This window comes from Lindgomyces ingoldianus (genome assembly GCF_010093535.1).
Source record: "Lindgomyces ingoldianus strain ATCC 200398 unplaced genomic scaffold BDR25scaffold_28, whole genome shotgun sequence".
In the NCBI taxonomy this organism is placed as follows: domain Eukaryota; kingdom Fungi; phylum Ascomycota; class Dothideomycetes; order Pleosporales; family Lindgomycetaceae; genus Lindgomyces; species Lindgomyces ingoldianus.
Window position 1 is genome coordinate 358,746 of NW_022985189.1, and position 27,070 is coordinate 385,815.

General features: G+C 50.5%; 8 protein-coding genes across 8 annotated transcripts; 3 read left to right on the forward strand and 5 right to left on the reverse strand.

Annotated features, from left to right (window-relative positions):
* Nucleotides 1–819: 819 nt before the first annotated feature.
* On the reverse strand, nucleotides 820–1,746 carry BDR25DRAFT_194569 (HET-domain-containing protein; the record flags this gene model as incomplete). Its single annotated transcript, XM_033684314.1, has 2 exons — nucleotides 820–1,269; nucleotides 1,354–1,746. Coding segments are annotated over 2 exons (843 nt in total), but the record flags the coding sequence as incomplete, so codon positions are not given.
* A 2,426-nt stretch (nucleotides 1,747–4,172) lies between these two features.
* Nucleotides 4,173–6,854, reverse strand: BDR25DRAFT_291660 (uncharacterized protein). Its single transcript, XM_033688605.1, has 2 exons — nucleotides 6,548–6,854; nucleotides 4,173–6,500 (listed from the first exon to the last, which is right to left on the reverse strand). Exons 1-2 carry the CDS (start codon nucleotides 6,795–6,797, stop codon nucleotides 4,645–4,647), a joined length of 2,106 nt encoding a protein of 701 aa, XP_033544525.1. The 5' UTR covers nucleotides 6,798–6,854; the 3' UTR covers nucleotides 4,173–4,644.
* Nucleotides 6,855–7,040: 186 nt separating this feature from the next.
* On the forward strand, nucleotides 7,041–11,455 carry BDR25DRAFT_374512 (uncharacterized protein). Its single transcript, XM_033697331.1, has 2 exons — nucleotides 7,041–8,137; nucleotides 8,187–11,455. Exons 1-2 carry the CDS (start codon nucleotides 7,377–7,379, stop codon nucleotides 11,356–11,358), a joined length of 3,933 nt encoding a protein of 1,310 aa, XP_033544526.1. The 5' UTR covers nucleotides 7,041–7,376; the 3' UTR covers nucleotides 11,359–11,455.
* A 2,591-nt stretch (nucleotides 11,456–14,046) lies between these two features.
* Nucleotides 14,047–15,698, reverse strand: BDR25DRAFT_358363 (uncharacterized protein; the record flags this gene model as incomplete). Its single annotated transcript, XM_033695938.1, has 10 exons — nucleotides 14,047–14,148; nucleotides 14,188–14,263; nucleotides 14,325–14,505; nucleotides 14,534–14,578; nucleotides 14,639–14,798; nucleotides 14,863–14,941; nucleotides 14,968–15,213; nucleotides 15,249–15,295; nucleotides 15,328–15,654; nucleotides 15,693–15,698. The coding sequence occupies 10 exons, from the start codon at nucleotides 15,696–15,698 to the stop codon at nucleotides 14,047–14,049; spliced, it is 1,269 nt and encodes a 422-aa protein (XP_033544527.1).
* A 299-nt stretch (nucleotides 15,699–15,997) lies between these two features.
* Nucleotides 15,998–17,303, reverse strand: BDR25DRAFT_395173 (uncharacterized protein; the record flags this gene model as incomplete). Its single annotated transcript, XM_033698355.1, has 7 exons — nucleotides 15,998–16,285; nucleotides 16,344–16,425; nucleotides 16,461–16,736; nucleotides 16,768–16,922; nucleotides 16,975–17,110; nucleotides 17,158–17,175; nucleotides 17,234–17,303. 7 exons carry the CDS (start codon nucleotides 17,301–17,303, stop codon nucleotides 16,114–16,116), a joined length of 909 nt encoding a protein of 302 aa, XP_033544528.1. The 3' UTR covers nucleotides 15,998–16,113.
* A 1,968-nt stretch (nucleotides 17,304–19,271) lies between these two features.
* Nucleotides 19,272–21,105, forward strand: BDR25DRAFT_291665 (uncharacterized protein). The gene is made up of 3 exons (XM_033688606.1): nucleotides 19,272–19,823; nucleotides 19,873–20,619; nucleotides 20,669–21,105. The coding sequence occupies exons 1-3, from the start codon at nucleotides 19,633–19,635 to the stop codon at nucleotides 20,787–20,789; spliced, it is 1,059 nt and encodes a 352-aa protein (XP_033544529.1). The 5' UTR covers nucleotides 19,272–19,632; the 3' UTR covers nucleotides 20,790–21,105.
* A 1,131-nt stretch (nucleotides 21,106–22,236) lies between these two features.
* Nucleotides 22,237–23,852, reverse strand: BDR25DRAFT_358367 (uncharacterized protein; the record flags this gene model as incomplete). Its single annotated transcript, XM_033695939.1, has 11 exons — nucleotides 22,237–22,373; nucleotides 22,425–22,555; nucleotides 22,609–22,795; nucleotides 22,870–22,939; nucleotides 23,004–23,089; nucleotides 23,125–23,275; nucleotides 23,308–23,363; nucleotides 23,412–23,508; nucleotides 23,570–23,651; nucleotides 23,686–23,802; nucleotides 23,827–23,852. The coding sequence occupies 11 exons, from the start codon at nucleotides 23,850–23,852 to the stop codon at nucleotides 22,237–22,239; spliced, it is 1,140 nt and encodes a 379-aa protein (XP_033544530.1).
* Nucleotides 23,853–24,955: 1,103 nt separating this feature from the next.
* On the forward strand, nucleotides 24,956–25,972 carry BDR25DRAFT_335838 (acetyl-CoA synthetase-like protein). The gene is made up of 3 exons (XM_033693053.1): nucleotides 24,956–25,340; nucleotides 25,375–25,404; nucleotides 25,438–25,972. The coding sequence occupies exons 1-3, from the start codon at nucleotides 24,972–24,974 to the stop codon at nucleotides 25,900–25,902; spliced, it is 864 nt and encodes a 287-aa protein (XP_033544531.1). The 5' UTR covers nucleotides 24,956–24,971; the 3' UTR covers nucleotides 25,903–25,972.
* Nucleotides 25,973–27,070: the final 1,098 nt, after the last annotated feature.

Here is a 27,070-nt window from a genome sequence, read left to right on the forward strand (position 1 = left end):
CACCATTCCGAGGCATTGAGGCTGGTGTATGAAATCGCAGAACCTATTCCATATACTTCTTGTAAAACCCAACTTTATTATAGAAATCTAGACCGTCTATCTGTTACAATGTAAAGGCCCCTTAAGGATTGATGTGCTAGCTATCGTTCGTAGAAATGTCAAAGCGGGAAGTAAGCGGAGTGCAAATTATCCCTTGGATATTAATTGTGCCGAAACAAAGGGATCTGGTGCATAGAGGCCACGCAATCACATGCTCATTAAGAATGAGAAATACCTCGAGATACAATGTGGCTAAACCTATTTAAGGAGTAAATGTCAAATAACCGTGAGAACACTATACTCTTCTACACGCCGAATGGCGTCGAATTCTTGTATATCATGGCAAAAAATGCACCCAACCCGCTCATATATCTGTCTCTCATCGTTCACACATCTAAACACTAAAAGAAACCCATATCCGCCTCCGAGAGATTCAGCAATGAGCATGAGTTTGAAAAGCGTACCACTTGCAGCGAGATGATAATTTTCTATGTCAAAAGCATAACCAGGGCAGAGATATGATCTATCAATCTTTATCTTTCCTGCCTGGCCTTCGTTGCGTTCTAATGTGGGAGGGAAATCTGACACCTCTCCTGGAAGCGTGGAATAAGAGCACACGCATCGAGTGTCGATGCATGGACCTTTGAGCTTTAACTCGCCAGAGAGGAGTTCACCGAAGGGATTATTCCCCACGGGGGATGTGTTGACGGCGAGGACGGACGCAAAAATTCGGGCTGGGTCTCTCCTCCATACCTTCGATTCCCAGAAAACACCATCTCCACCCACAACCGACGCCCATGACCAGGTTGGAGCGCGCCATGTCCGAGGCCGCCTACCCTGTCGTTTAGGGATCCACATTAAGTCAGATATCAGAGTGTCTTCCCACAGACCGGCATGATATGCGAACAGTGTGTGGCGTTGTGTCGACACAGCTAATCCTTGCAGTGCGGGAAATATGTCTTTCTCGAATGTTAAATGCAATTTTGAATACTCCGTAACAATACTATACCATTGGTCCTTCAATGTCAAGCCTGAACGAGAAAGTTCCCTCTTCAAGTCTTTGGTGCCCACTCCACCTCCGTGAAGATTCAGGATTAGGCTCAGCTCCGAGCATTCGCACAGGTTTCGCTGCGCACATTCCCAGTACAACTCTCTGGGACCAAAATGTACAACTCTAGGAGATAATAGACGTTCCTGGAGCACCCAACCTCGTTGGAGAAGAGGCAAATTCTCCCAGCGGTGGTCATCATGGAAAGGCGTGCGCCAGTGGAGCTCATAACTTTTACCCCTCTTTTTTTGGAATCTTTGCGAGACTTTGCAAAGTTCTGGCGGGCAAGTACTGTAGCATCCTTCATTGCCATCCCGCGCTTTTGAGGCGGCAATTGTGAGAAAAGAATTAGAGTAAGTTGAAGCCATTTTGTTGCCTTCGTGGCGCCAGTCATCGATGTTGTCCTGAATTATGCAGAGCGAATCGATCCAGATGTATTTCAGACCGAGTCGATAGGTAAGATCAATAGCATCTCGAAAAGTTCTTGAGAGCTGTGACCAGGGTATGCTGTTCTTGAATGTTGAAAGCGTCGACGATGTCGTCTGTATAATTGGGTTCGATCCCCAACAATGACTCAGGCAGGTATAGGCGTCTCTCTCACCTTGAGTTTGGTAGAGCCTGACCTTGTCCGTATCTTGAATCTCCACAATGCGGGTGGGAAGGAATGGGATAGAGGTGCTCCCACAGCGTTCGTGGCCCTCGGTGCATTCTTTCAGCCAATCCCGTATTTTAGCTAGCGCTTTCTCCGAGCCGGTGTCTTCAGATATGGGGCGCCGTGTATGGATAAAAGGCCAGGGGCAGGTTTCGCCTATTTTTTTCAGTGTTCACATCCCGAAACCATTTGGACTGAGAATATTCACCTGGAAGAGTAAATATTTCAATTTGGGCGACATTTAACGAATTTGCTTTTAGATGTACTGTCAATCCGGCGGAGGATTCTAATTGTAAGTGGTCAGACTTGTTGTGCCAGGGCCAGGACGATGTGACAACGGCCGAGAGAACAGCGCATGCCGCACATCCATTCTTTGAACATATGAAGACGTCGATTATGAGAATATCGGGAGCGTTGAAACGTCCCTTGAGATTGTTCGAAGCACAATAGCCCCACCGCCCCATCGCCTTCCTTCGGAAGAACTCGAAGGCGCTGGGGAGGGTATGTCTCATGTGGATAGAGTGAATAATGACGGTCTCGTGTTTGAGCAAGATGTAGGAAAGATTTCTAAGTACCCTCACAGAAGAATATGTGATGGTTGCTTCCAACGAAGAGGAAGGAACAATGTCCGCGCAGTGGCGCAGCCACCAGGGGTACCGCATGCCAAGCACCAACTACAAATGTCCAAACAAACTCTTGAGTTGTAGTTACTCTGATTGTGACTGCAATAAAACACAATGATCGTGAGTTTTCCTGGAGGCTAGCTATGGGATAGGACTTAGGCAGTGTCCTTTCCCACGTAGGCACTAAGGTTGGTGTGGACTTGCTGCTATTGGAATTGCACCGAGGATGGTCTACACACTTGAAACTTGCCCACTCTCCAGCCTGTTAAGCCGAGTTGGCCTCTCGAGACCGCTTGTGAGTAGCATTCACAAGCAACCTTCTCCTCCGCCTGGACCTGTCCCAGACAAAGCCGTCATCCTAGATGCCGCGGATCTCTTGCCGCGTAAAATCGGGCCGAAATCTTCCACCCCAGCCAGGATGTCATCCTGAAAGTCGGTCACAGTGTTAACTGGCCGAAGCGGAAGCCATGCGATTTGTCGCAAATCAAACTCCCATGCCCGTACTCTATGTTTATGATACCTACGAAATGGGTAGTATTAAGTACATCTTCATGTCGAGAATTGAAGGCGAAAAACTGGGGGAGGCATAGGCGATACTTTCTAAAGAAGAGAGGCAGTATGTGGCCACCCAGCTAAAGGCGTTCGTTGAAGAGCCCGGCGACCAGCGAGGGAATTTCTATGGCGCTTTGTAAGATTGCCACTGCGAAATCGTCTTTTTCTCGCAAATGAGCTTTGAAACCTGGATTGAAACGAGGTATGGATTGTTCCCATCCTGTGCGGAATGCATAGAGGGGTTGGCTGTAACCCTTGTAATTCTCGCCCTGAAGGTGGACTTACGGATAGCGATCAAGATCCTCTTCTAGGGTATCAGTGCTTGACAACGTAATTACGTTTCTCATAGAGATCTACATCTGGATAACATACTTGTCGGCGACCAACTGAACATAGTTGGCATTGTAGATTCGGGCTGCGCAGGATTCATCATTGCAGGACGAGACTACCTTGAAGCCATACGCATGGGAGACCCAGAGTGGGTTCCACCACTGACAGGAACCGTCCCGGAAGAGGTGAAACCGGGGCCAAAGTATATTGCGGGAACTGTAGAACAAACCCACAAATCCGCTTAACCACTTCAATGTCCCAGCCAGCAAGAGCTTATTAGCTTCGAGCGAAATGACACAATTCGGACCTGGTCTTGACATATTTCCTTCCGTTCGATCCATCAATGCTAAACTTAGATAAGAGTCGAACGGAGATGAGGAATGAAGCTAATACTTGATATCAGCGTCCTCTTGGCTCTTCGTTAAACCTCTTACCAACTATGTCACAACGAAATAACTCAATACCTCTGCCCCCACCGTCTTGATCTTAAGCACTGAAACTCACAGATCGAGAATAGGAACAAGTGTCTAGCCTCTGGCAGAGTCCTTATGTCTTTGCAAATTGAGCTCTACGAAGTCAAACGAGAATCTTCTGCCCTACATGTGTATCTTAGACGTTAGAATGTGGCTGATCATTGTGAGGGGGAATCTTAATTTAATTCCATCATTTTAGACGTCGCACGAGAGAATCTTCTGCTCTAAGTGGACCTCGGACCCCAGGATACCTTGACATATATAGTCAGAAGAAGCTACGTACAGCGATGAGTTCAATCATAGTCCAAACTCATAGATCTCGGGGAGTACTCTAGTGCAGGAAGAATTTCAACCCCCGTAACGCTGTAGTGGGGAAAGCATTCCTTTAGGTCCTCTTGGTATTGAAAATGTATGAACAAGCACTATACATAGTGATATTTCGTTCTATTACTACCATAGTTACTCTCCTTGTACTTCGCCACCAAAAGGTTAGCAGTCAAGTTATCCATCCCCTACCGCGCACTTCAATGATCTGCATACCGCTTCCTCTATCCTTCGGAATAAGAATGAGCCGTTTGGATATTTTCCTGAGAAGACGAAGACCCTTCTCCCTTATTCCCAGAAATGCCATTCCATTTTTCCAGTCAGAAACACCAACGCTATGCAAAAGAACGATAACCTTCTCACCACATCCCCTAGAATTCGTCTCCTTGATTGGTACTCATATCCCTAGATTCCGAATCATGATTACCATCACTCCGCCACCCGTAACTACCTGTGCCCTCTTCTGTAAATTCTCCCCAAAACTAACCTTCGCCCTCACCATCCAACTTTCACCTCCTTCCTATCGGCACTACATCTCAAGATAAGATAATTAGACGAAGTATCCGTAGATAGAGACGATGAAGCTAAGCAAAAAGAGAGGAATCAGCCAAAATGAAACCCGTCCTCATGGCCCACAAATTCCCCCCCAAATGGCATGGCTGCCTCTTCCATACCGTCTAGATTCATAAAATCATCGATAGCAAACCCATCCTGGACCGACGCATCCATACCGATAGTTTCTAAGCCATGGACCTGCTGATGCTGATGCGGATGCGGATGTGGGTGCGGGTGCGGGTTCGAGTGCGGGTGTGGATGCGGATGTTGGACTTGAGGAACTTGCCCTTGTCCCTGAACATTCACACTTGCCTGCGGCTGCTGTTGTTGCAGTTCTTCCTTTGGGGCCTCAAATCCCTCGACGAACTGTGTACCCTGGGGTATCGCATTCCCAAAAGCTTCGATACGGTCTTGTTTCCGGGTGCCGAGATTAGAACCCATAGCCGTTGCATCCCCGCGACTATTCATCCAGATCCCGTTTCCACCTTCGCCCTTTTTGACGGCTTCGTGGAAGGGGGCGGCGAAGACGATGCTGGTTTCATACCATCTACCTTTGATATCACTGAAATCGAGACGAGACTGCGTGGAAATGAGCTTCCAATACGCGAGAGTGCGGGTATTCGGGAGGAGCGAATTATTTCGCCAGCGCATGTCTTCGCGCATACGGAGCGGGAGGTTATTGTTTGGAGGGGGTTCCGGGGGTGAGGAGAGATCGGGCGCGGGGAGTGTGGCGTATGCATAGATATCCCCGATGGCTTCGATGATGGTACGGGTCGTGCCGGATTGGGCGGGATTAGGAACGGTACGTTCGATAATGGCGGTAACGACCATGATGTCGCTGCCACCGGCAATGCGGAGACGTACGGGCTCGCCGTTCCAGATTTTCTCGGCGCCAAAGAATATTCCGTTCCAATGGCGCTCTTCTTGACCCATTTTATTGGCGATCGTTTTTAGTCGCTCGAATAGTACGTAGGTTGAGTCAATTCCCTTTGCGGCTAGGATCGAAGCGTCGACTTCGCAAACACTGTCAGGGGTTGCCCCGTAGTTTCCTGCCCTCAATCCATCCCAGTCAACTTGCTCATAAGTAAGAAGTGAATTCTGAAGATAGGGATAAGTATATCCTGGAGCGGACCAAGCGAGCCACGGCCGGATATCATTGTGCGTGGTCACTATTTCTGGTTCGAGTGAACTGTGTGGATATGAGAGCGGTTGAATAGAGTATGTGCATTTGCTAGATCCGCCCTCTGAAATCCAACGCTGGATGATAAGTCCCAGCCCCCAGGCTCGGGTTTTGTTTCGAAAGAACCATACCACTTCCCCTGTTCGACTGAGGAATTTGCCATATTGGCTGTCCACTTGTTGATCCATGGATCGCGGTTGAGGGAGAGGCGAAGAGTTTAATGGTGAGGGAGGCTTGATGCGAGGCGCATTCTGCATAGCGGGTTTCGAAGAGATTGGTACCGGAGCCGAGCCTGTGGCAGGGATGGCAGGGGCACGGATAGGGACTTGTACAATGGGATTACGGTTAACAGGCCTGGGTGGAGTCGCGGCCGGGCTTCCCACCTCCTTCTTGACACCAGGAGTAGATGTAATAGCTTTGACATCTTGCTTGGCTGGCTTGTCATCCTCTGGCTGGTATGGAGAACATAGCTTGCATGTGCAGTTATCGTAGTCGCCCGATTCGTCGGTAGATAGCCAGAGGAGGTGCGGGAAGAAGTCTGCGGGGCTTCTGAAGCGCTTCTTTGGGCCTCGAGGGTAACCGTAGAGATATGCGTCTTGTCGATCGTGGCCACCGCCAGAGTGGTTTTTGACCGCCTTCACTTGGCCGTCAGCCTTTGATTTTATATGTTCGTATAGTCGGTAGCCTTCGGGGAGATTCCAAAGTATAGTGTTATTGACGCGATCTGAACATGTTAGATGCATGGAAGTCCTCAGTGATCCTGATGCGAACCTGCATAATCAGCACCACCAATTTCTCTCAGGAGCATGCCTCCTAGTTTCCTCCGCCAATCCATGTGCTTGGGTTCATCCCGGTCGATTTCGCGGAAGTAGTCGCATTGTCCGGCCTGGTTGGGGGTTCGATCGAGCTGTTTGGGGTCTGGGCCGTTGTTGACCTTGATGCCTTTGACAGTGACCTGTCCTTTGCCATCCGACCGTCCGACATGGAGGGGCCAGAATGGAGTGAGCATAGGCTGCGCCATTGTGGGTAGAGGGGCTGGCCGACTGCACCGGGTAGCTGCTGTAAATGTCGAGTGTGGTGGCAGCTCTGCTTGTGGTGTTCGAGCCTGTTGAGCCGCATACAATATTAAAGCTTGGCGTCGGCGTTTGGAGTGCCTTTCTCCGACGCTAGGCCACACTTGTCTAGCCTTACCCCGAGGCTTGAGGTTTGAGGCTGAAGCTCCCAAAACTTCCGTTTGTGCCATCAGGATGTGAAGGAGAGAATGCTCCTTACGAGAGAGGGTGGTAAACCTGCGTGAAGCCGTAGTCGGGGCTTTTATATAAGCAGATTCCGCTCACTCTCTTCTATTTATTGCGTACGACTCGTCTTTTGACATTTTCACCTGAAAGCTGCCATATCTAGGTCTCGACGCGCCCTCTGCGCGAAAGTTCACTGCTGAGAATTGGCCCTCACCACGCGCCTTTTCACGTGCCCCTCACCTCCATGGGGTATTCACTAGACGCCGCCCTCCCTCTTTAGTAGTCCCATCTCTATTAATCACTGTACATTCCCCCTCCCCTCTTCTCTCTCGCTCTCCTCTATATCACCCATCTGCACTGCCATGGACCGGTCGCGAATCACACCGGGCTCGCTATCGACTACACCCCAGAAGCACAAACGTGGAGGACTCGAGGATCTCCTCGCGAAGTTTGGATCGCGATCCTCGGCAACATCCGTCACAAAAGCCAGGAAACTCTCCGCCGTTGTCCCAAACCAGCACACTCCAACCCCAACAGTGACTGAAGGCAGGAGCAAACGTGAGTTCACACCAGACACGCCCTACCTCACCACTGCTCCGACTCCAAAGATGGGATCATTACTCAGCGTCCCCGCTCTCTCTGACACCTCCGCCAAAAAATTGTGCTCACCGTCGTCCCCCCAATCAAGCGGAGACGAGCTCGCTAAAACTCCTATCATCGCAACCAGGCCAGCTACGAGAATTCGGACACTGCCGCCTAACGAACTCAAGATGGAGCGTAGGAAATGGGGCAGGGACGAGCAGCCGCGGAGGAGCAGCAGACGCCAAAGGGCGGGCACCATTCTCCAGTCTGATACTGTCAATGATGACGAGGATGACGAACTTCAGTACAAAGAAATTAAGCCCAAGGCGCCTCTGCGCATGAAGTTAGATACGGCCCGTAATAGGTTGCGAGACGATATTGCCCTGCAGTCTAAGGCAAAGGCAAACAACTTCTTCATCGCCAATAAGCGGTTCTTCTTGCCTCTTCTCCCGCAAAATAACTATATTTCCAAACTTGCCTCAAAATCTGGTGTTGACGCTTCCATTGTTGAATACAAAGAATTAACCGAGCAGCCGAAAGGGTGGGTCACATGTCACACCCATCCACTATCTATCTAACAAAGAATCCAGGGTAACAGCGACCATGAAGCCATACCAATTGGCTGGCCTGTCATTCCTTGTGCACCTCTACAACAACGGCTTCTCGGGTATTCTCGGCGATGAGATGGGGTTAGGCAAAACCCTACAGACCCTTTCCCTCTTCCAATATCTAGAAGAGCAAGACAAGAAGTCTCGGGTGTCTTCCGAAGAACTTCGACCTTATCTCGTCGTCTGCCCACTGAGCGTCTTGAACTCCTGGGTGAATGAAGCACAGAAATGGGTTCCAGGTCTCAAGGTCCTTCGTATGCACGGCACCGTCAAAGAGCGAAACCGGCTCAAGCGGGTCGCTCTGGGCGCCGAGGACATGTACAGACACGAGACATCCCATTCCAAAAATCGAAGAGCCTCTAGAAAAGCTGGTCGTGGCGTTGCAAAACCAAAGAATCCAGGCGCAAAGTCCTACAAGATCATTGTCACCACCTACGAAGTCTTTCAGGCGGAGGCATCTTGGTTCAGGCAAGCCTTCATTTGGCGCTATGCCGTCCTGGATGAAGGCCATAAAATCAAGAACAGCGTGACGCAGATTTCCACGGCGTTGAAGGGCGTCAGTGCAGAGTACCGACTGATTCTCACGGGCACTCCTCTCCAGAACAATCTTGTGGAGATGTGGGCTCTCCTTGCGTGGCTCTACCCGGACGTGTTCACGGCATCGACGGAGATATTATTTAAAGAATCTTTCGATCTCACCCGAGGCAAAGTGAACCAACAGACCATGGATGATGCGCGCCACTTGCTCGAACTCATCATGCTCCGTCGCATGAAGAACAGCCCCGGCGTCAACTTGGGCTTGCCGCCAAAAGAGGAGGTGCTGCTGTACGTGCCTCTCACGCCGATGCAGCGATTTTGGTACACACGTCTGCTCACACGTGTCGGTGACGCTATTCTCGATGAGCTATTCACTAATATTCAGAGAAAAGAGCAAGACGCCATCCGGAAGGAGAAACATGAAGACGAGCTCTGGAATAAGATGGAGGAATTGGAGAAGCAAGCTGAGTCGGGCGAAAAGCTACGTGAATGGGAAGAGACGGTCGCCATCATGAAGCAGGCGTTGGTACAAGAGCAGTCCGACACCAGTAATCGAGGCGCTTGGCAGAAGCTTATGAACCTTATCATGCAGCTTCGTAAGTGCTGCTCTCATCCCTACTTGCTACCTAACGCTGCCCCGGAGCCGTACTATCTCGGAGACCACGTCATTCGCGCTTCCGGTAAGTTTATCCTCTTGGAGAAATTGCTCAGGGACACCATCTTCAACAAGGGAAAGAAAGTTTTGATTTTCTCTGGATTTGTCCGGACTCTTGATTGCTGTGAAGACCTATTGGCTCTCATTGGGGAGCGTGGGAAAGTGTTTAAGTACCTTCGGCTTGATGGCAGTACCGCACGAGCTCGACGAAACCTGGACATCCGCATGTTCAACAACTCAGATTCGGAGTACAAGGTTATGCTTCTGTCCACCCGAGCTGGTGGTTTGGGAATCAATCTGACCAGCGCCGAGGATGTCATTTTCCTCGATGAGGATTGGAACCCTCAAATCACGCTGCAGGCTGAAGCCAGGGCTCACAGGATTGGCCAGACAAAGAAAGTCACAATCTACAAGCTCTGTACGCAAGGAACAGTTGAAGAGCAAATGATGGGCCGTATTCGAAAGAAACTGTACCTATCAGCTAAGATCACGGAATCTATGCGCAGCATCCACGGTGAGCAAACGTCTACTAAGGGTAAAGGACGTATGGCGAATGGAGACGATCTACCCCAAATGGACACAACGCAGCTCAAATCACTGGTCCGGCGGGGAGCTCAGACACTGTCGCACCCTGAGATCGATGCCACAGAGATGTTGTCGTGGGATCTAGAAACCATGCTCCAAAAGTGTCGTGACAAGCCCTCAGATCCACAAGCCAACCCTGAGGCCTCAGCTTCAGAACTCGATGAAGAGAAATGGCTCTCAGCCATGGAACGTGTAGAATGCGCTATTTTCGATGGCAAACGGTATCAATACGAATGCAACGACTACTTCGGCACTTCCTCAGCGAACATCCTCCCGACCGAAATCACGCGCGAGGACAGACGCAAAGGCAAGAATACGACCGTCATGATCGACGGGTTCGCTATCAACAAAGAGTCACTCAACTGCAACAACTGGGAAGCCGTTCCAATCTTCGCTGGTAAAGACCCCCGACTCGCAGACGTTAAGCGCGAAAAGCGACCCAAGATTGTCCACGAGAAGCATTGTCTAATCTGCTATGAAGAACCGAATGGCAAGAACGACGAACTCATCCCATGCAAAGGCTGCCCACGATCCTACCACCACGATTGCCTCGAAAAAGACTTCCAAACCAAAGTCCAGAGCTGGAATGGTTTCTACTGCCCACAACACGAGTGCTTAGATTGCGGGAAGAAGACTTCGGATGCAGGCGGTTTGATCTATCGCTGTCGTTGGTGCAAAGACGGGTATTGCGAAGACTGCCTGGATTGCGGTAAAGAAGAACTTATCGGAGAAAACTTACCTGAGTTTGAGATGCTGGGGGAGGGACCATCTAGTCAGGGGTTTTACATCAAGTGCCCGAATTGCGTAGAGTATGCGCAAACGGACAGGAAGGGTAGAGAGTGGATGGAGAGTATGGAGCAGAGCTATCAAGAGCAATATGAAGAGCATGTGAAGCAGCGGGAGGAGGAGCATCGTGCGTATGAGAAAGAACAGGATGAGCGCGAGAAGAAGAAAGAAGAACAGGCCAAGGTTGGTATGAATCTCCCACCGCAACAAGAGCGGCTACAGCCAGCGCAATATTCATGGCAGAACGGTCGCTTCTCCCCAATCGCCGACGACGATGTAGACTCCCCGCCTGCAATGACAGACACCAGTTTCCTGACCCCAGCACCTGGTGAGTCCGGCGTATCGACTCCAATGTTCCCACAATCTAGCACGAATGTGTCTAGTCTTATTCCGAGCGCCATGAACCTCGATGCGAGCAAGAAGCGACCGCTGGGCGAAAATGCGGATATGGCTGCGGGTGCAAGTTTCGGTCCCGCGAAGAGGATGAAGATGTATGGAGGAGGTGATGTCGGCGATGTTGAGAAGAAGATCTGGAATATAGAGGATGATCCGTTGTTAGCTGCGTTTGGGGACGAGGGATCATTGTCTTGAATCGCAAACCCAAATCATCTTAGATGGGTTGGGCGTCATGGTGGAGCATGAACAATGAACGGGCAAGGTGAGGGAAGAGAAACGTGTTGGCGACCATATGGAGTCCGAGTTGTCGTGTTTTCTCTCCACCTTTTGCATTCCCATTTGCACTCACGTCTTGCATTCTGGAGCTGGGTTACGGCTTGGATTTTTCTATGGCACACGGTCTGGAGTATGTCTTTTCACTGCGTCCAGCAAGCATCCATCACTCCGTCTGCATCTACGCAACACTACACTATACACCCCCGCATATGGCTTTTTTCCTGTTTCGCACAGACGGATATTTGCTAGCTTGCTTGCGAACACCACGTGGTTGGTTGGGCGGTATACCCTCTTTTTACTAGAGCTCTCATATGGATGAGTGGGGGGATTAATTCGGCAGTCGCGGCAACATTGCTTGCGAGCTGAAGGATTTCTTTGGCATTTGCATTAGTACGGTGCGTTAGGAGATGGACATGGGTATGGTATGGTATGCGTTACTGGGACGTCGGAGCAGCGAGTGGTTGCCCATAACCCTCTCGGCTTAGTGAACTGCTATCAAGGTAGTTACATCTTGGAAAAAAAATTGGGGACACGCTTCGATGAGTTAGTACCGTCTCTCTCATCTTAATTCTCGCCATCAGGCTAAGTGAGTAAGTGGGTGGATGACTCTTCTTCTCTGTGTGGCGTTTTGAATGCATAAATTCCAGCTGGAGATTGAATTGGTAGAGTAGGGGTGTCCTCGTCCTCGCCTGCTAGGCAGGTATATGCATCTGCTTTGTTGCACTGTTCAAGTCCCGGGAGGCTTAGAGGAATGGTCATTCTTGCCCAAGGATTGATTGATGACGGGCGTGTAAGCAGGCCGGCCTAGGAGTCTCCGAGTCTTTCCAAGAAGATCGTAAAGAATCATGGGATATGGTCCCTAGGGAATCCATAATCGCTTCTTTAGTGATCCATATTTTAGCAATTTACGACGCAGCAGAAATGGGACAGAGCTGGAAGCAGGGAGGCAATTTTCTACCCTCCTGCTCTTCTCTTCACGTCTGCTATTCTGCCCTCCCAACATGCCTCTCTGCTCTGGCATGGCCAAATCAGGCGTGCCTTTTGCCTTAGTGGCTGGCTATTTGGCTTCGCGGCATTTTTCAAGTCTTGCTTGATCTTACTATTATATAGCGGCATTTAAAGGCTAAGATAAGAATGACGCAGTCACCGCCAACAGAAAGTAAGAACAGTACGAGCGAGCTGGGATGGATGCTCGTGAAAGGAGCCAGCAACCTGGGGACTGGATCTAGATTCCGAAGGTTAAAATGTGAGACCTATTCTGACAAATCTCCAAGCAGTGAAGAAATTGTTGAACAGCCAGGAGTTGCTTGCTTCCTTGCGTGCCGGGAGGGAGAGACACGCTGACCACGCCGACAGGGCGAGTACGTTCCAAACTCCAGTTCGACGACGGATTTAGAAGGGATTCCTTGACATATTCAATAGCCCTCACCACTGGAAGGGGTTTACGCGTACTGAAACGCTTCCCACATTAGCAGGTAAGGCGTGCATGATGTGGCGTTCGGACTGGCTAGGTCTGTGCAGCATGTACTGCAGGATGCTGGGAAATACACTGGAGTCGTGAGAACTTACCCAGAAGACGGGGAAGAAGCCAGCTAGGTGTTATTAGGTTTCACTAACCAGGTTTTGAAATCTGTCCAAAGTGGAGAGGAATAGTAATAAGTGCATTAGCAGGCATGCATGGGGCTCTCATGTGGGATTGGAGTTGGTATGGAGAGTGCACCGCGTCTTAATGAGTCGAATTATCACTGGATATAGCAATTGTACGTATTATGGCTCAGGTCAAACATTCCCACATCTTAGGATAAACTCATTTTCTAATTAGAAGCGTTTCGAATTATTAATTCAGGACTTCAAACTCTCAGACTGAAAATTCGAAGTTGCCGGTGGTCCCAGTTTGCGAAAAACACGTAGTATATTCGACGCGAGGTTTCCGAATCCATAGACAGTATATCCCGTCATCCACCTCTCTTGCTCTCAAATATGGAGGAAGGTGTTGGAAGCTACAATTCAAATACAAGGCAAAGCGACTCCGAAAACATCCAAGGGTATTTTTTCTCGAGCAAGAGGAAGTTCTTGGTTCATAGAGAGCTTAGTTATGCTGTGGGAGTTTTATACTTTTCTGTTCGTTCAAAGCTTTGGGGCTCTTTGGATGACTGCTGGGGGAAAAGGAAAATACGAGGCTAATAAGCTGACAGTCTCGCAATGGTGAATTGGCCGCTCTTGTGTCCAAATTTTCAACAATTCGTAGTGTGAAGTCAGAATCTGCGGGACATAATTGAAATCTACGCGTACCCACTAAACAGTTCCGTAGCCTTTCCTCATGATCCTTCTCTCTCCAGATATTCATATCAAACCCACCAATGACGACGCTACGCCAAAAATCTCAGCAGCCCTTAATCGCCACAGGCGCGAAACCATGCACCCATGTGCCCCTGTCGATCACTGAACCCCGCCCCGCTCCGCTCCCACCCTCCAAGTCTAGAGTACGACGACGATCTCGCCCAACTTACTCCCAATTCTGAACCCCGATCGACCCATATATTAACGAATGGAGAGAATGGAGCGGGTTTCAATTTTAGTGTTTCTAAATTCTTAAATTGGGTTTGATCATAGTGAAACGAGATGCGGAAGTGGTGTGATTCTGATCAGCATCAATGTTCTTTTTGTCTTCGAAAGGGGTGAAGGTGCAACGGGATGGGATGGAGTAAGCTCCGATCACCGTCGGCTAGTTACGTGTGAAGAACTGACGGCATGGTGCTGAGTTGATGCGTGAGAAGAGGAGAGATCGACAAAGTGCAGATGGTTCGGACGCCTGTCACGGAAGCTGGAAGACGAACGGAATGGACGGAAAAGTTTCTAGTTTGTTTCGATTATTAGCTGTCTACGATATAAGGTTTGTAATGAATGTATTTTGCGGAATAGCGAAATTGGAATGCTGAAAACTGCGGAAGGTTGGGGATTGAGGGTGGGCGTGAATATTAAGAGAAGAATATCGGCGAAGCGAGGTGTAAGTCTTCGCCCCCGGTGCAACAGCGCCTACCGCTTGCTGATAAGAATGGCCCCGAGCTGTTGAGAAAGATGGCGGTTTCTAAACCTGCTGAGCTGGGGTCTGGGAATCGTGTTTCTGTGCCCCAGGTGTCTTTGATCAGTGGGGCAAGAGATTCTAGTTAATAACATGAAGGTTATGATATCTAGGAACAGGAAGGAGATGATAAAGATAGAGCGAAAGATATCAAAGCTCGAGCCGCCGGACCAAAGAGGTATCGAGGAGATCCCCAAGTCAGATCCTTACCCACTCTCGTGGCACACGGAACACCCGTCCTCAAAGTCCTCAGCTCAGGAACGCCAAAAACCGTCTTCTACGCACAAAGACCTCTCACGTGGGTAGAGTTAATCTTAAATCACCAAAGTTGCTTCTTAAACACATTCCTTATCAAAATAATCAAGACTCGGCATCACTGACGTACCGATAATTACGTTACCCGACATAAATGCGAGATATCTGCAAATATCCCACATGCACGATACACAGCCGCACAATACGGATGCATGTCGCCGTTTGGGGCTTGAGAGCGGTTCCTCCCGTGCGAGGGTGAAGCATTTTGCTTTGCTTTTTCGCTCGGTGTGGGGTATGTGCATTGTGAAAAGCTAACTTCTAGATGTGTCGGCCCCGAAGTTTGGGGAGGGAGAATAGGAGGTTGAGCATCGAGATGAGAGATAGGGACATGTTCCATGGGCGAGAGAGAGGTTTGCGAAGGGAGCCAGCGATTCCTTCTGCGATCGTGAGGGCGTTGATGGTGCATGCCGACAAAGGATGATTTCGATCATACTCCGTTTTCTGCCAGTGATTGGTAAACTATAAAGAAACGAGAAGAAATTGCAGTGAACCACTGCAACGGGGTCAAACAGACAGAGTGCTTTAAATTGAATGGCTAATTGGACCGTCGGCAACGAGAGTGAATAATAAGAGTACGATAACTTATGAGTGAAAAGTACAGAATTCGGAGGGACCAGAACAACAGGTGAAAATATGAAAGACGACGAAAGGCTATAGCTATGACGTAAGGAGTAGAGAAGAACCCTGCGGAGGTAGGGATTATTCAAATTAGGGAAGAATAGAAAGAACATGCTGAGGTCTTCGGTAGAGAATCTAAGATGAAGCCATCCAGTAAGAGTACGAAGCGGAACGCTCAGTGTAGTTAAAGACGCTAAAGTCTTCTCTCATGTGAACCTTCGACTCTGGTGTTACTGACTATCATAAAGTAACGGCTGTCGCGGTTGTGCTATTGCCGCATGAGTAGGCCCCCTTCGAAGTGGTGTCCCTGCAAGGCTGCATCAGAAATTCGTAGCCTGCGGAGGAAGTCGCAGGAGAGGTGGCAACTGTTCCGAATGGAGGTGACACCTGCAGTGACGAGACATAGCGACATATTATTGGAAATATATGGATCCCGGGAATCCAGAAGCGGAGTTAATCAACATGTGGTGTTAGCTAGGTGGCCATCAGTTATCTTCTCCTCACGTAGCGTCAAGCCCCAACTTCCAGGTTTCCTACTCACGCAAAGGGAATGCTAACCAAACCAGAAACGTGGCTGACTATGCAGGAGGCGTTGGTGACAATGGTTAACCGAGTCTGCAAACGCGCTGCTTGAACTTTAAAGCAATGAGCTAAAAGGCTCAATGCTCTCCAAGCAAGTCTAGTTTCTGGTGAAAGTCTATCGGTAGTAGCGTCCACTCAGTTTGCTCCTCGGAAGAGAGATTGTTCCTGAGCGGGCCGCAACTCAACGTGGGTTTCAGCGAGGATGAAGGCTCGCACGAATCTTGAACGAGAAGGACGCGGTCCGTGACGCTCCGGAAGCCGATCCGGAGTTTGCACAGTTGGGGCTTAATTTGCTTGTATTCCCGACACCTGGGCTACATATGGTGAAAGATCCGCGAGGTAGTGATATCGGATTCGGAGTATATCCCCAGCACAGGGACGATTTATACCTGTTTCAGAGTTATGAAGGCAAATCCCACGAAACAGGCTCCGCAAGGTCCAAGAAACCCCTGCATAACCTTCTTCTTTGGTACTGGACGAAGGCAAGTGGCGCGGGTGACAGTGGGGCTGGCGTTTTGCAAACGGTTATCGTCACGGACAAGCGGATTATTGCCTGGTGAGGCTTGAGGGGGGATTAGCATCTGAGTCGTGAAGATGACTCTGTTGAAGCCAAAAGTGGCCTCCGCTAAATGGCGGACGATACGCTCCAGGAGGCCTATTAACGAATTACGCCCCTCAGACTGAAACACAACTGCACGACCTCGCATTCGCTGCGCCGCCAACCTGCAAACATCCAGGATTCTGACTTTTGGGGTCTGGCGATCCACGGAGCATTTTGCTGAGGCGAGCAGCCTGTTCTGGGCTTTCAGGGTTGCTGGATGACTCGCGGACTGGAGTGGGGATGCGTGTTTGATCGAAGCAGGGGCCTTGTTTGATTTTCCCGTTGCTCGTCACGGCAGGGTTCGGCATTCAATTGCCATGAAACTCGCAGCAGAGACACGTCGAGCAACTCGATTGACTTTCGCTTCATGAGAAATAGGTTAAATGAAAATAGAAATGGGGAGTTTGTCGAACGCACTGTTGCCGAAGATTGCGTGGTATAAAGTTTGTTGGCTGTTTCACGTTTGCTCGTGCCTCAATATTCGGATCCTGAAGACAGTAATGCTCCGCCTCATGATGACGAGAAGACCTGATGGGACCTATAACATGCAATCCAGCAGCTAGGCCTAGCAGATTGAGCAATGTGCGTCAGAGTACTCGCCTTGATGGCAGATAACATGGCCGATATATATGGTTTGTCGTTCGAGGATGAGTCTACGAGCGACATTCACGCGTGGTTGTAGTCAAGGAAAGTTATTGGCCTCACGATGAAGATGCAAGCCCGTCGCGATGTATGAGTGGCGTTGAATAGGGTGAGTTTGAGAAACACCAGCCACAAGGTAGCCTGAGACGGACATCCTAAATGTTTGAGATTGCAGCAATCTCTCATCCTTGCGAGAAAGTCCTGGGGCCAGAGATACAATACCGATTCGACGTTGTATCGAACGGTTGCAGTGCTTCTTAAAAGCTTGAAAGAGCTATATACTCCGCCTTATATTGCAGTTGTGTTGCTCTGGTGTGGTTTGTAGACCGTCAAATTTGGGGTGGAACGAATCATGCTCCTGGCTGAGTTCTGCCGGCGGGAAGTTGAGACAACAGGAGTGCAAACCTATCGTCAACTGAGGGGTCGGATACCAATTCCATAAGGGAGAAGTTGGTCTCCAGTCACGAAGAAGCAACCATCGTCATCTGGGGCCGCGTCCCGCAAATGATTGCTTTAATCCATGGAAAAGGACCAGGCAGAAGGGAAGCACAGGATTTTGTCTTTTGTCTGCTACATCATTGGGTAACACTGGCAGAGACAAGGGACCCTGCCTGCAGCTCGCCCAGGTGGGCGGAGCCGCCGATGACAGATTTGGGAGCCCGACCACCATGGGATAGGATTCTGAGGAAAGCATTGGATCTCGCTTTGTGCGCTGTCGGGTTCGACAATGGACGAGATGAAACTTACGCGTACAGCTGCATAAAGGGCTCTGCAACAAATGTTGATATGCAGTGGCAAGAGAAATGTGATTTGGAAAATGAATGCGGAGATCAAATTCAGTCACGGGGGTCTCTCCTATGGCAGGCATCAGCGGACAGCGAAGCTCTGGCATCTTCACTTGCGCAGGGCTGGAAGTGGTATTGATCAGCCGAATAATGGTGTTTTTAAGGCGTGAGATGGGCTTGGGAGTCAGGATACAGTTGTGCGGGTGCCAACACAACCCTGTGTCGCGCGTAGAGGCGAAGAAAAGTCGGGTTCGCTGGAGTGAACCAGGCCGGGTTATCCTCGTTTGACAGGCAGGACAGGTCTTCTGGAAGGCGGAGCAGAATTGGAGTCTCCCTGTCGGCTGTTGTCGTGCAACGCGCGAGTGGGGATTGCGCGGGCAAGTATTGCATGCACCGTGTTCGGTGTGGTCTGCAGGTGCTGCAGCATAGATTGAAGTCAATTTGGAGGCGGAGTTAGTAGGGTCCGCGATCCGCGAACCGCCCTATTTGCTGGGAAAAGACGTCGGGGCTGGCGGAGGGGCGACGAGCGACCTGCAGCAAGAGCAGCAGCAGCGCGCGAGGCTGTGTGATGCATAGGGGGTTGTGAAGCGCAGCGCTGGGTCGCGTTCAGGTGGCCATGGTGTTGAAGGTTTCAAGCAGATGCTGCTCGTCGGCGCCAACGGGTCCATGGCTCCAAACTCAGGATGACCCAGCGCACAGGCAGCCTGAGGCAGTTCGGATGGGGAAGGCCTGTTCATTTGCGCGCTTCACAGGCTGCCCATGCCACGAATGGCTCGTCCTCCGCGCGCCCATCCACACCGCCGGGACAGCCGTCAACGAGAGCCTGGCCTGCAACTAGCTTCTCTGGCAAGAAAGAGGTTGGTCCTTGCGCATCTTTTTCCCGCCCTCCCTGCATCTTCGTCCGTGTGCCATTCCTCGCTGTGCATAACTGGATAACTGGAAAGCTGGTTGCTGCCGCCCTGTGGGTGCAAGAAAACTCAGGCCGTCGCTGTGTGTCCGGGGAACATGCTTGCTGGAGTGCCCCATGGCATGCCGCAGAAAAACCCGACGTCCCTCCGCTGGCCACGGCCTCCCAGCTTGTGACGAACGGGCCGTCTTGTCCTGCTTAGCGACGCTTGCGCGTGGTGGTTCGGAGACGCATCCACTGTGCTGGGAGGCTGCTTAAGCACCAGTGCATGGCCTGATTCCCACCCACCGTACATAACTCTTGCTACCCGCCGCTCACGCCCTTCACTTCGCCTGGCCACCCCACGACGACGACAGTGTCCAGCTGCGTCGCCCCAAGGCATTGAAAAGCATTGGACCTCACTTGTCGAGCCTAATTGCGTCTGTCAGTCTGCATTTTACCACACTGTCGGTCGTCCCGAGGTTTCGTCGCTGTCTCAGCCCGTACCAGCACCCAGTTCCGGAGATATTTTTGACCGCCTGCATGTCTGACTGTTGATCTATCCATATCCGCATCCCTCGAGATATTCTTGGAACCACCTATTTGCTGTTTATACCGTCCGCCAGTCCATCTCTTGCTTCCGGTACCCAGGAAAAACTGAACTCGATTTAACGCCGCGAACATGTCTACTCCGGCTGCAGGCTCGTCGGTCAGCCAGGAAGACCGACGTAGAAGCCTGGGAAAGTACGTGAAGCGGATGAGCAGTGTTTTTAAGAGGGACAAGTCGAGCAAGAGCAGTGCATCATCGACCCCAGCCATGCCTTCCACACCTACTACCAAGGTCGAGCCCAAGAAGGAAGAGACCACCGCTGCGTAAGTTCCGCATTGGGCAACTTGTATATTCAAGCTGACTGGTATATAGTCTCGCTACAGCTCCCGCAGCGGCAGCTGTCACACCCTCGGAGCCTATCACGCAGCAACTCAATCGCAGCGCTCTTCAACACGAACGAGCCCGAGCTCTGTTTGCGAAGTATGGATTGACACTTGAGTCGCATGAATGGATTGCTGCACCAGCCCTTCCTGTCAGTGTGCAGCGTGTAGAGAAACCAATTCGCATGCGGGTTCACCGTTCCTGCCACCGCTGCGGAACTACCTATGGGGCAGACAAGATCTGCACTAGCTGTGAGCACAGGCGCTGCAAGAAGTGCCCTCGCTATCCCAAGAAGAAAGCCCCTGGAGAGAAGGGCAAGGCAAAGGAGGGCGCCGAGCGACCTAAGAAGAAAAAACTTCTGACCGTGACCTCGAAAACCGGAGGCGAGCTAGTCTACCAGCCCGTGAAGCAGCGAGTCAGGCGCACTTGTCATAAGTGTGAAAACCTCTTTGTCCCCCCGACAGCTACCCTCTGTGAGAACTGTCGCCATATCCGCTGCACCAAATGTCCAAGAGAGCCAGCTAAGCTATCAAAATGGCCCAACGGCTATCCCGGAGATGCGGAACCGAACAGTGAGACTGAAGTCGAGCGTGAGCTGGAAATGGCACGCAGAATATGGCGGAAGCCGAGGACACGGGTTCGATGGGAGTGCGAAGAATGTCAGAGTCTATTCCTAGATGGTTCTCCGCAGTGTCCTGGATGTGGCCACGAAAGGTGCGAGAAGTGTACCAGGAAACCGTTAGTCCACTCTCCAACCTACATGATTCACAGCTAACATTATGGCTAGACTGAAGAGAGTCAAACAAGAACGACAATTCAACCCGGAAATCGTCCGAGCCGTCGAGGCAAAGCTTAGGGCTCTTGCAGTCGACGACGATCTGCCCACCTCTGGTGCTGAGGCTACTTAACATGCTTAGGCGTCACCAATCATGACTTGAGACGACGAGTAATGACGTAGTACAGCGAGCATATAGTCTTGTCTTCAGTCAACTTCACTTCATCAGACCATTGTTACAACCAGGAACGTTTTAGGGTATATGCTTGGAATTCGAGAAATTTGTGCGAGCAAGCAAGCAAGCGAATGTGGGATTGATTTGGACTTGGTTCAGCAAGCCTTGTGGGTGCCTTCTGAAAAGTATCAGCAACATTACCTACCAGTTATCGCACAGGAATACCATCTGGACCTGCCTCCCTCTTACGGAAGCAGAGATTTTCTCTTGGATCACATCATTGTGCCCCCTTTCTCTATGATCGTGCTTATTCATTCGCGTCCTCAGGTCTTACTAAAATGTCGCTAACCTACCTCAGCTCGCACACTCGATTGTCCAGCCAGCCATCAATCTTTGCGCCCGATCGCTCTCAACCGTCGACCGCTCAGCCTAACCTCAGGAATATCGACTCACTTTTGTACTACGCTCAGCCATAACCGAGCCATACCTAGACGGCGGTACAGCGCTATGCGCACCCCAAACGAAACGTCAGTTCCACACTTGCGCGCCCGAGTCGCTTCTTCACCCCCAATCCAGAATTTCTCTACAACCTTACACAAAACTGACATTCCCAGCACTGTGGGCCTGGGAACGCACCTTCTCCATGACGACACTTGCAGCCTATATCCCAGTCGGTCGTGATCGCCCGCACGTAATATCTCATCGCAGCTCCTCGCATCAGAATGAAAGGAAACTGTGCGCTGATATCCGACGACTACTGTTCCACTGCATGCACTTGAGGGACGCAGCAGCGCGAAGATATGTGTTTCTCGTACGATTTTCCTCGACGCGCAAGGTAAAAATGGCGTGATTTGTTTCACGAGAAGCGGGCTCAAAGCGTGGAAAGTGGAGCTGGCGGTTCCACTTGTTGCCCGCGGCGCTCGTGCGGTGCTAGTCTTTGGTTGGAGAATTCGAGGCTGGCTTTATGCCCAATTATCCAATTATCGACTTTCTAGCAACACATGCGATGTTGCTTTTGGGATCGAGATCTCAGCGGAGAAAAACACACAGGCCACACGCATCAGCGGGCATAGCGGCGGGAGCAGTTCGTGGGACAATAATCTGCCGGATGAAGATGCGTTTTGCGAGCGAAGAAGGATGCGGTTGAAGGTTTGTTTTTGTGCGGCCCTGGGACTCGGTTCCCTAATGCAGGTGGAGATATCGCGACCTTCATCCGATCCGACATCGCACCAGGAAACTTCAGCAACATTCATGGACAATCCCACATGCATTCACCCTACTAGAGATCATCTTGCAAGTATCGGCCTCTCAGCCCATACAGTCTGGTCAGCTGCCAGGCATCCCGAACTCCGATCTCCATGACAGTGCATGAATTTCACGACTCGAATCATCGCCTCCGATCTCCCTAAAGTGCAGATCCTTCAGGCCCAACAACCAGGTTGCACATCTCAGCTGAACACGTTGCGCGCAAGTCATTACTCCAGTTCGTTCCATTCGCATTCCCCAAACCCAACTCTAAGAAACCCAAGAACCGCTTCACCGCTCATCATCAATGCATCAATGCATCCTAGCCCCGTGCTTCCACTCGCTCACTCAGCGCCGCATGAATGACCCCGTCCCCACATAGCCCCAGCCCCAGCTTTCCAAATTCTAAATACCAATGTCGTGGGCTTGACAGCAGATAGCCGAGCCGGTCGGACTCGCTGGCGACTGTACCTTCGTTGCTTTTTCTCGGGGCTTCGCAAACCTTTGTTCCTCAAACCTAAAGGGTTGAGACCGTTGGGCTAGGATCCCTAGGAATAAGAAGCTATATTTTAATGCCCTTTGGATTGGCTGAAGCGCGCGGTACGGGTGCCGATTCGCTGGGCCGGTTTCTTGGATTTTTATGTCTTTTTTGGCCTTGATGGCTTTTACAATCCAATACATGTTCGTGCTGGGCTGGATGGCTTTCGGGCATTCTTTCGCTTTCGCATTCAAACACATTATAACTAAGTCTGTACAATGGGGAATACTTGCAGATGCCTTAAATAGCGATTACCTTTTCCAGTCCATTTCTCGTGGGATCTTTTCCTAACACAGAGCAAGCGATGACCCCCGAACTCACTGTGCTCACTGCTCGGTTCAAGATAACAATTTACACGTTACACAACGTCAAAAGTAACCTCGAAGAACAGCCGCCAACATTTTATCAATCATATCAGATCGCTTGCGCTGTTCAAAACAAAAACCTAATAAAATTGTAGCCGCTTGCATCTCACCTGGGGAATGTCTAAATTTGGGGCTTGCTTAGAACGTTCTGGCCGTGAAGCGGATGCATTTAGGAAAGGTGGACGAATAGGAAATCCGGATTGGTGGCTTTTCAGCTTCTTTTCATAATGGCGGAGGCGCGATTGGGTGAGTTGAGACGAGATTTCCTGCAATGTCGCTTCCGTTGCTTGTTCGTGCTGCGCGTTCCCTCCACACGGCTTACACTCACCGATCCATGGATGGTGCCCATCACCCCTCCCTCTGACCACCTCATCTCCACATCCTCTATCCCCTCCTGAACCTCACAATATCTTCCAGCCTAAATTCGTGAACCCAATCCCGATCCACCGGGTGATTTGACAGGGCTGACAGGACAGGCTTCCTTCAATACGAGAGCGTGCTGGCCGCGCTTCTGCCGTCGAGCCTCAAGCTCTCGCCCACCAGATTTCGCAAGTTAGAATCTCAAATATGCAACGACGCCACCATCACACTTTCTCTTCGTTCTCGCCTTCGGCATAGTCGATGGCGAGATGGAGCCGTTTTCGCATAATTTCATTCGCTCCCGCCCTTTCACTAGCTGCGAGGATCACGTTGCGATCGTGATGACGAAACAACGACTTTCCAATGCTGCTTGGAGGGGGGCCATTGCATCCAGTCAGACCAGGTCCTGGGAATCTGAAACGCCTGGAAACTGGGGCTGGGGAGTTTGGGGAATTTGGTCGGGCTCCAGCCCAGGAGACCACCTCACGAGCCCCCAATCCAGGTCTGTGGCATTCTCCCTGCTCTCTGCACCTGCATCTTAGCTCTCTCCAATATTCATGATGCGTTCGATATTAAACAATAACCTCTGGCATTGTCTGACGTCGCTCAACAAATCTTCAACGACGGGGTTCACCTCTGTTAGTCTAAAAAGGAAAGCCCCGCCGTGGTTGCATCCACTTGATTGAAGTGGGCGCAGCGACGGTGTTCATAATCCCAGGCTCCTGCAGCACGCTTTGATGATCAAACTATTGATTCTGCGCCTGCCCCGTCCTTATCGGTTATTCTTTCTCACGCCATCTGACTTAATCTTTCATATCGTAAATGTCAGAGAGGCTCCCTTTTCTAGGCCTCACCATCTCAAAGGAGGTGCTTGTCACCCACATTAGGACATGCCCTCACCAAAAAGCAACGTATTTCATGCTCCTTCAAACCCTCTCGCTTGCACCGGTAAAAAGCAATGCGCGCCGATGACAAGGAACTAGATCGGTATCCCGAGCCGCATGCTACACAAATTGTGCGCACTCCGGCTACCATCAGCCTATTATTGCTTTTGAGGCCGCCTCCTTCAAAAGCACGTGAATTGCAGCTGTCAACACGGTGTCAGCCTTTAACCTGCTTCTCGAGCAGAGATGCGTGGGATGCTGCTCTTTTTGATTGGCAGGCATCCATCCGGCTTGCGGGGCAGGATAAGAAGAGATATGTGTTCTAGTATTCTGCAGGTAGCGTGGCTGCTTGCAACTGGAGCCACGATCGAGATTCAATCACTACTTCGGACATTTGAAGCTTCAATCGACATCATTTACAAATAGCACGGGAGGACGCCCGGTGAGCGGCCAACGTGGGAAGATGTGGAGTGGAGCAGGGAGGAGTGGGAGGGTCCGATTTTGCTGAAGAGGATCCAGTGTGCCAAAGACACGAAGGCAAATGGTTAAGTGGAACAACCGAGTCGACATACAACTCGTCGAAAATTGCGTGCACAACATCTTCCGGCAGCAAGTCAAGCTCCGCTCTGATGCTCACGCTGTTACTTCCTGGGATGGCTTGCTTCCGTACAAGCAGCTTGATCAGCTCACCGACAAGCTAGCTTCATTCCTCGTTGAGAAGGGAGTTAAGCCTGAATACCTTGTCCCAATGTGCTTCGATAAATCCATGTTCACGATTGTCGCTATGATGGCTACTCTCAAGGCGGGAGGTGCTTGCGTCCATCTCGGCAGGAACTCTCCAATTGCTCGCATGAGCGAAATCATTGAACAGACCGGCGCCAGCATTGTTCTCACTGACAACATCCATGCCTCTAAGTTCGATGGAGTCACTGAGGCTATTGTCATCGACCAACCTTTCCTAGATTCCTTCACTTCGTGTACCCCACTTCCTGAGGTTTCTCCATCCAACCCTGCCTTCGTCTTGTTCACATCTGGCAGCACAGGTAAACCTAAGGGTGTGGTGGTTGAGCATGGCTCACTCTGCACCAGCTCTAGGGCTCACGGAACGAACCGTAAGGTCAGCCCCCATACCCAGCTTTTGCAGTTTGCAGCTTTTGCAGTTTGCAGCTTATACTTTCGATGTGTCCGTCACTGATATCTTCACCACTCTCTAGCGTGGAGGATGCATCTGTGTCCCATCAGAGGATGAACGCATCAACGATCTGGCTGGTGTGATCAACCGGATGAACTGCAACTATGGGTTCTTGATACCAACTGTCGCTGGCATGCTCGACCCCAAGACTGTGCCTAGCCTCAAAAGACTTATCCTTGGTGGAGAGTTGCTTACTCAGGACAACGTTCAGCGATGGGCTCCTATGGTGGATCTCATCATTAGTTACAGAATGACCAAGTGCATTATCCATTGCGTGGACGCTGTTCCTCTTACCCTTAAGAGCAATCCCGCCAATCTTGGTCGGCCCTCTAGATGCCACATGTGGATCGTCGACGCCGAGGATCACAAAAAGCTCACACCAATTGGCGCTGTTGGCGAGCTGGTGATTGAAGGAAGAATGGTGTCTCGCGGATATCTGAACAACAAGGCCAAGACCGACGCAGCATTCATCCTTGACCTACTCTAGGCTCAAGGGTCCGGAAAGACTCGTCACATCTACAAAACCGGTGATCTCTGAAGATACAGCTCTGAAGGAGAAATTTGTTATGTCAGCAGGAAGGACTTCCAAGTCAAGCACCACGGCCAACGTATCGAGCTTAGTGAAATTAAGCACCACCTTGTCGCTGACTCGTAAGTCAAGCATGCCGTTGTTCTTCTACCCAAGTCTAGATACCTTCAGAAGATGCTGATTGCTGTACTCTCTTTGGAGTCTCTGGCACAGTCCCTTACCCCAGAAACTCAACTCGCGCTAGTTTCTGACCTCAACAAGGGCATGGCGGATGTCCAGATCTCCGGTGTACGCAACCATCTCGCCACAAAGGTTCCTGAATATATGGTGCCTGCGGTGTGGGTTGTTACCCGCGCGCTTCCGTTGACACTGAACAACAAGATGGATAGGGTTACGACGACAAAATGGCTTACAGAGATGGATAAGCGGGTTTACGAATCAATTGTCGGAGGAGATGCAGAGGAGGATGGCGCGCCAGCAACCACCCCGCAGAAGCGCCTTCACGACATTCTCGCGGGTGTACTTGGGCTGCCAAGTATTAACATGAACCGATCATTTCTCGACCTCAGAGGGGATTCGATCACGGCTATGCAGCTGCGGGCCAAGGGCCAGTCTGCAGGTATTTCCCTCACCGTTCGCGACATTTCGACGTGCGAGAGCATTTCGCATTTAGCAGTTAAGGCGAAGTTCCTCTTAGAAGATGGAGTTGGGTTTAATGAAATTGTGAACGAGGCCTTCCCATTAACCTCCTGGCAGCAAGCTTGCATCAACGCTCAGACGGAGAGCCAGACGCTCTTGCTGCGATTGGCTTCACCGACGACAGTACCTAAGCTTGTCCGAGCAATCGAGGCTCTTGTCCAGCAACACTCTATGCTTCGTGCTCGCTTTACGCGCGATGCGGAGTGGCTAACAGACTACCGATTATGCTAATAATAAGTTAAAGGTTATAAGACTAACTTTTAAAAGAGGGGATAATGTACCCCACAGGCAAGTTACTTACACACCTAAGTTACTTACTTTTACTAAGACTATACCAAACTACTCTTTCTATACTAATGTATTTCTAACAACACTACTGTCAGATTGAAGCACTGTTTCTGGGCTTCCTGAGATGAATGATGGGTTT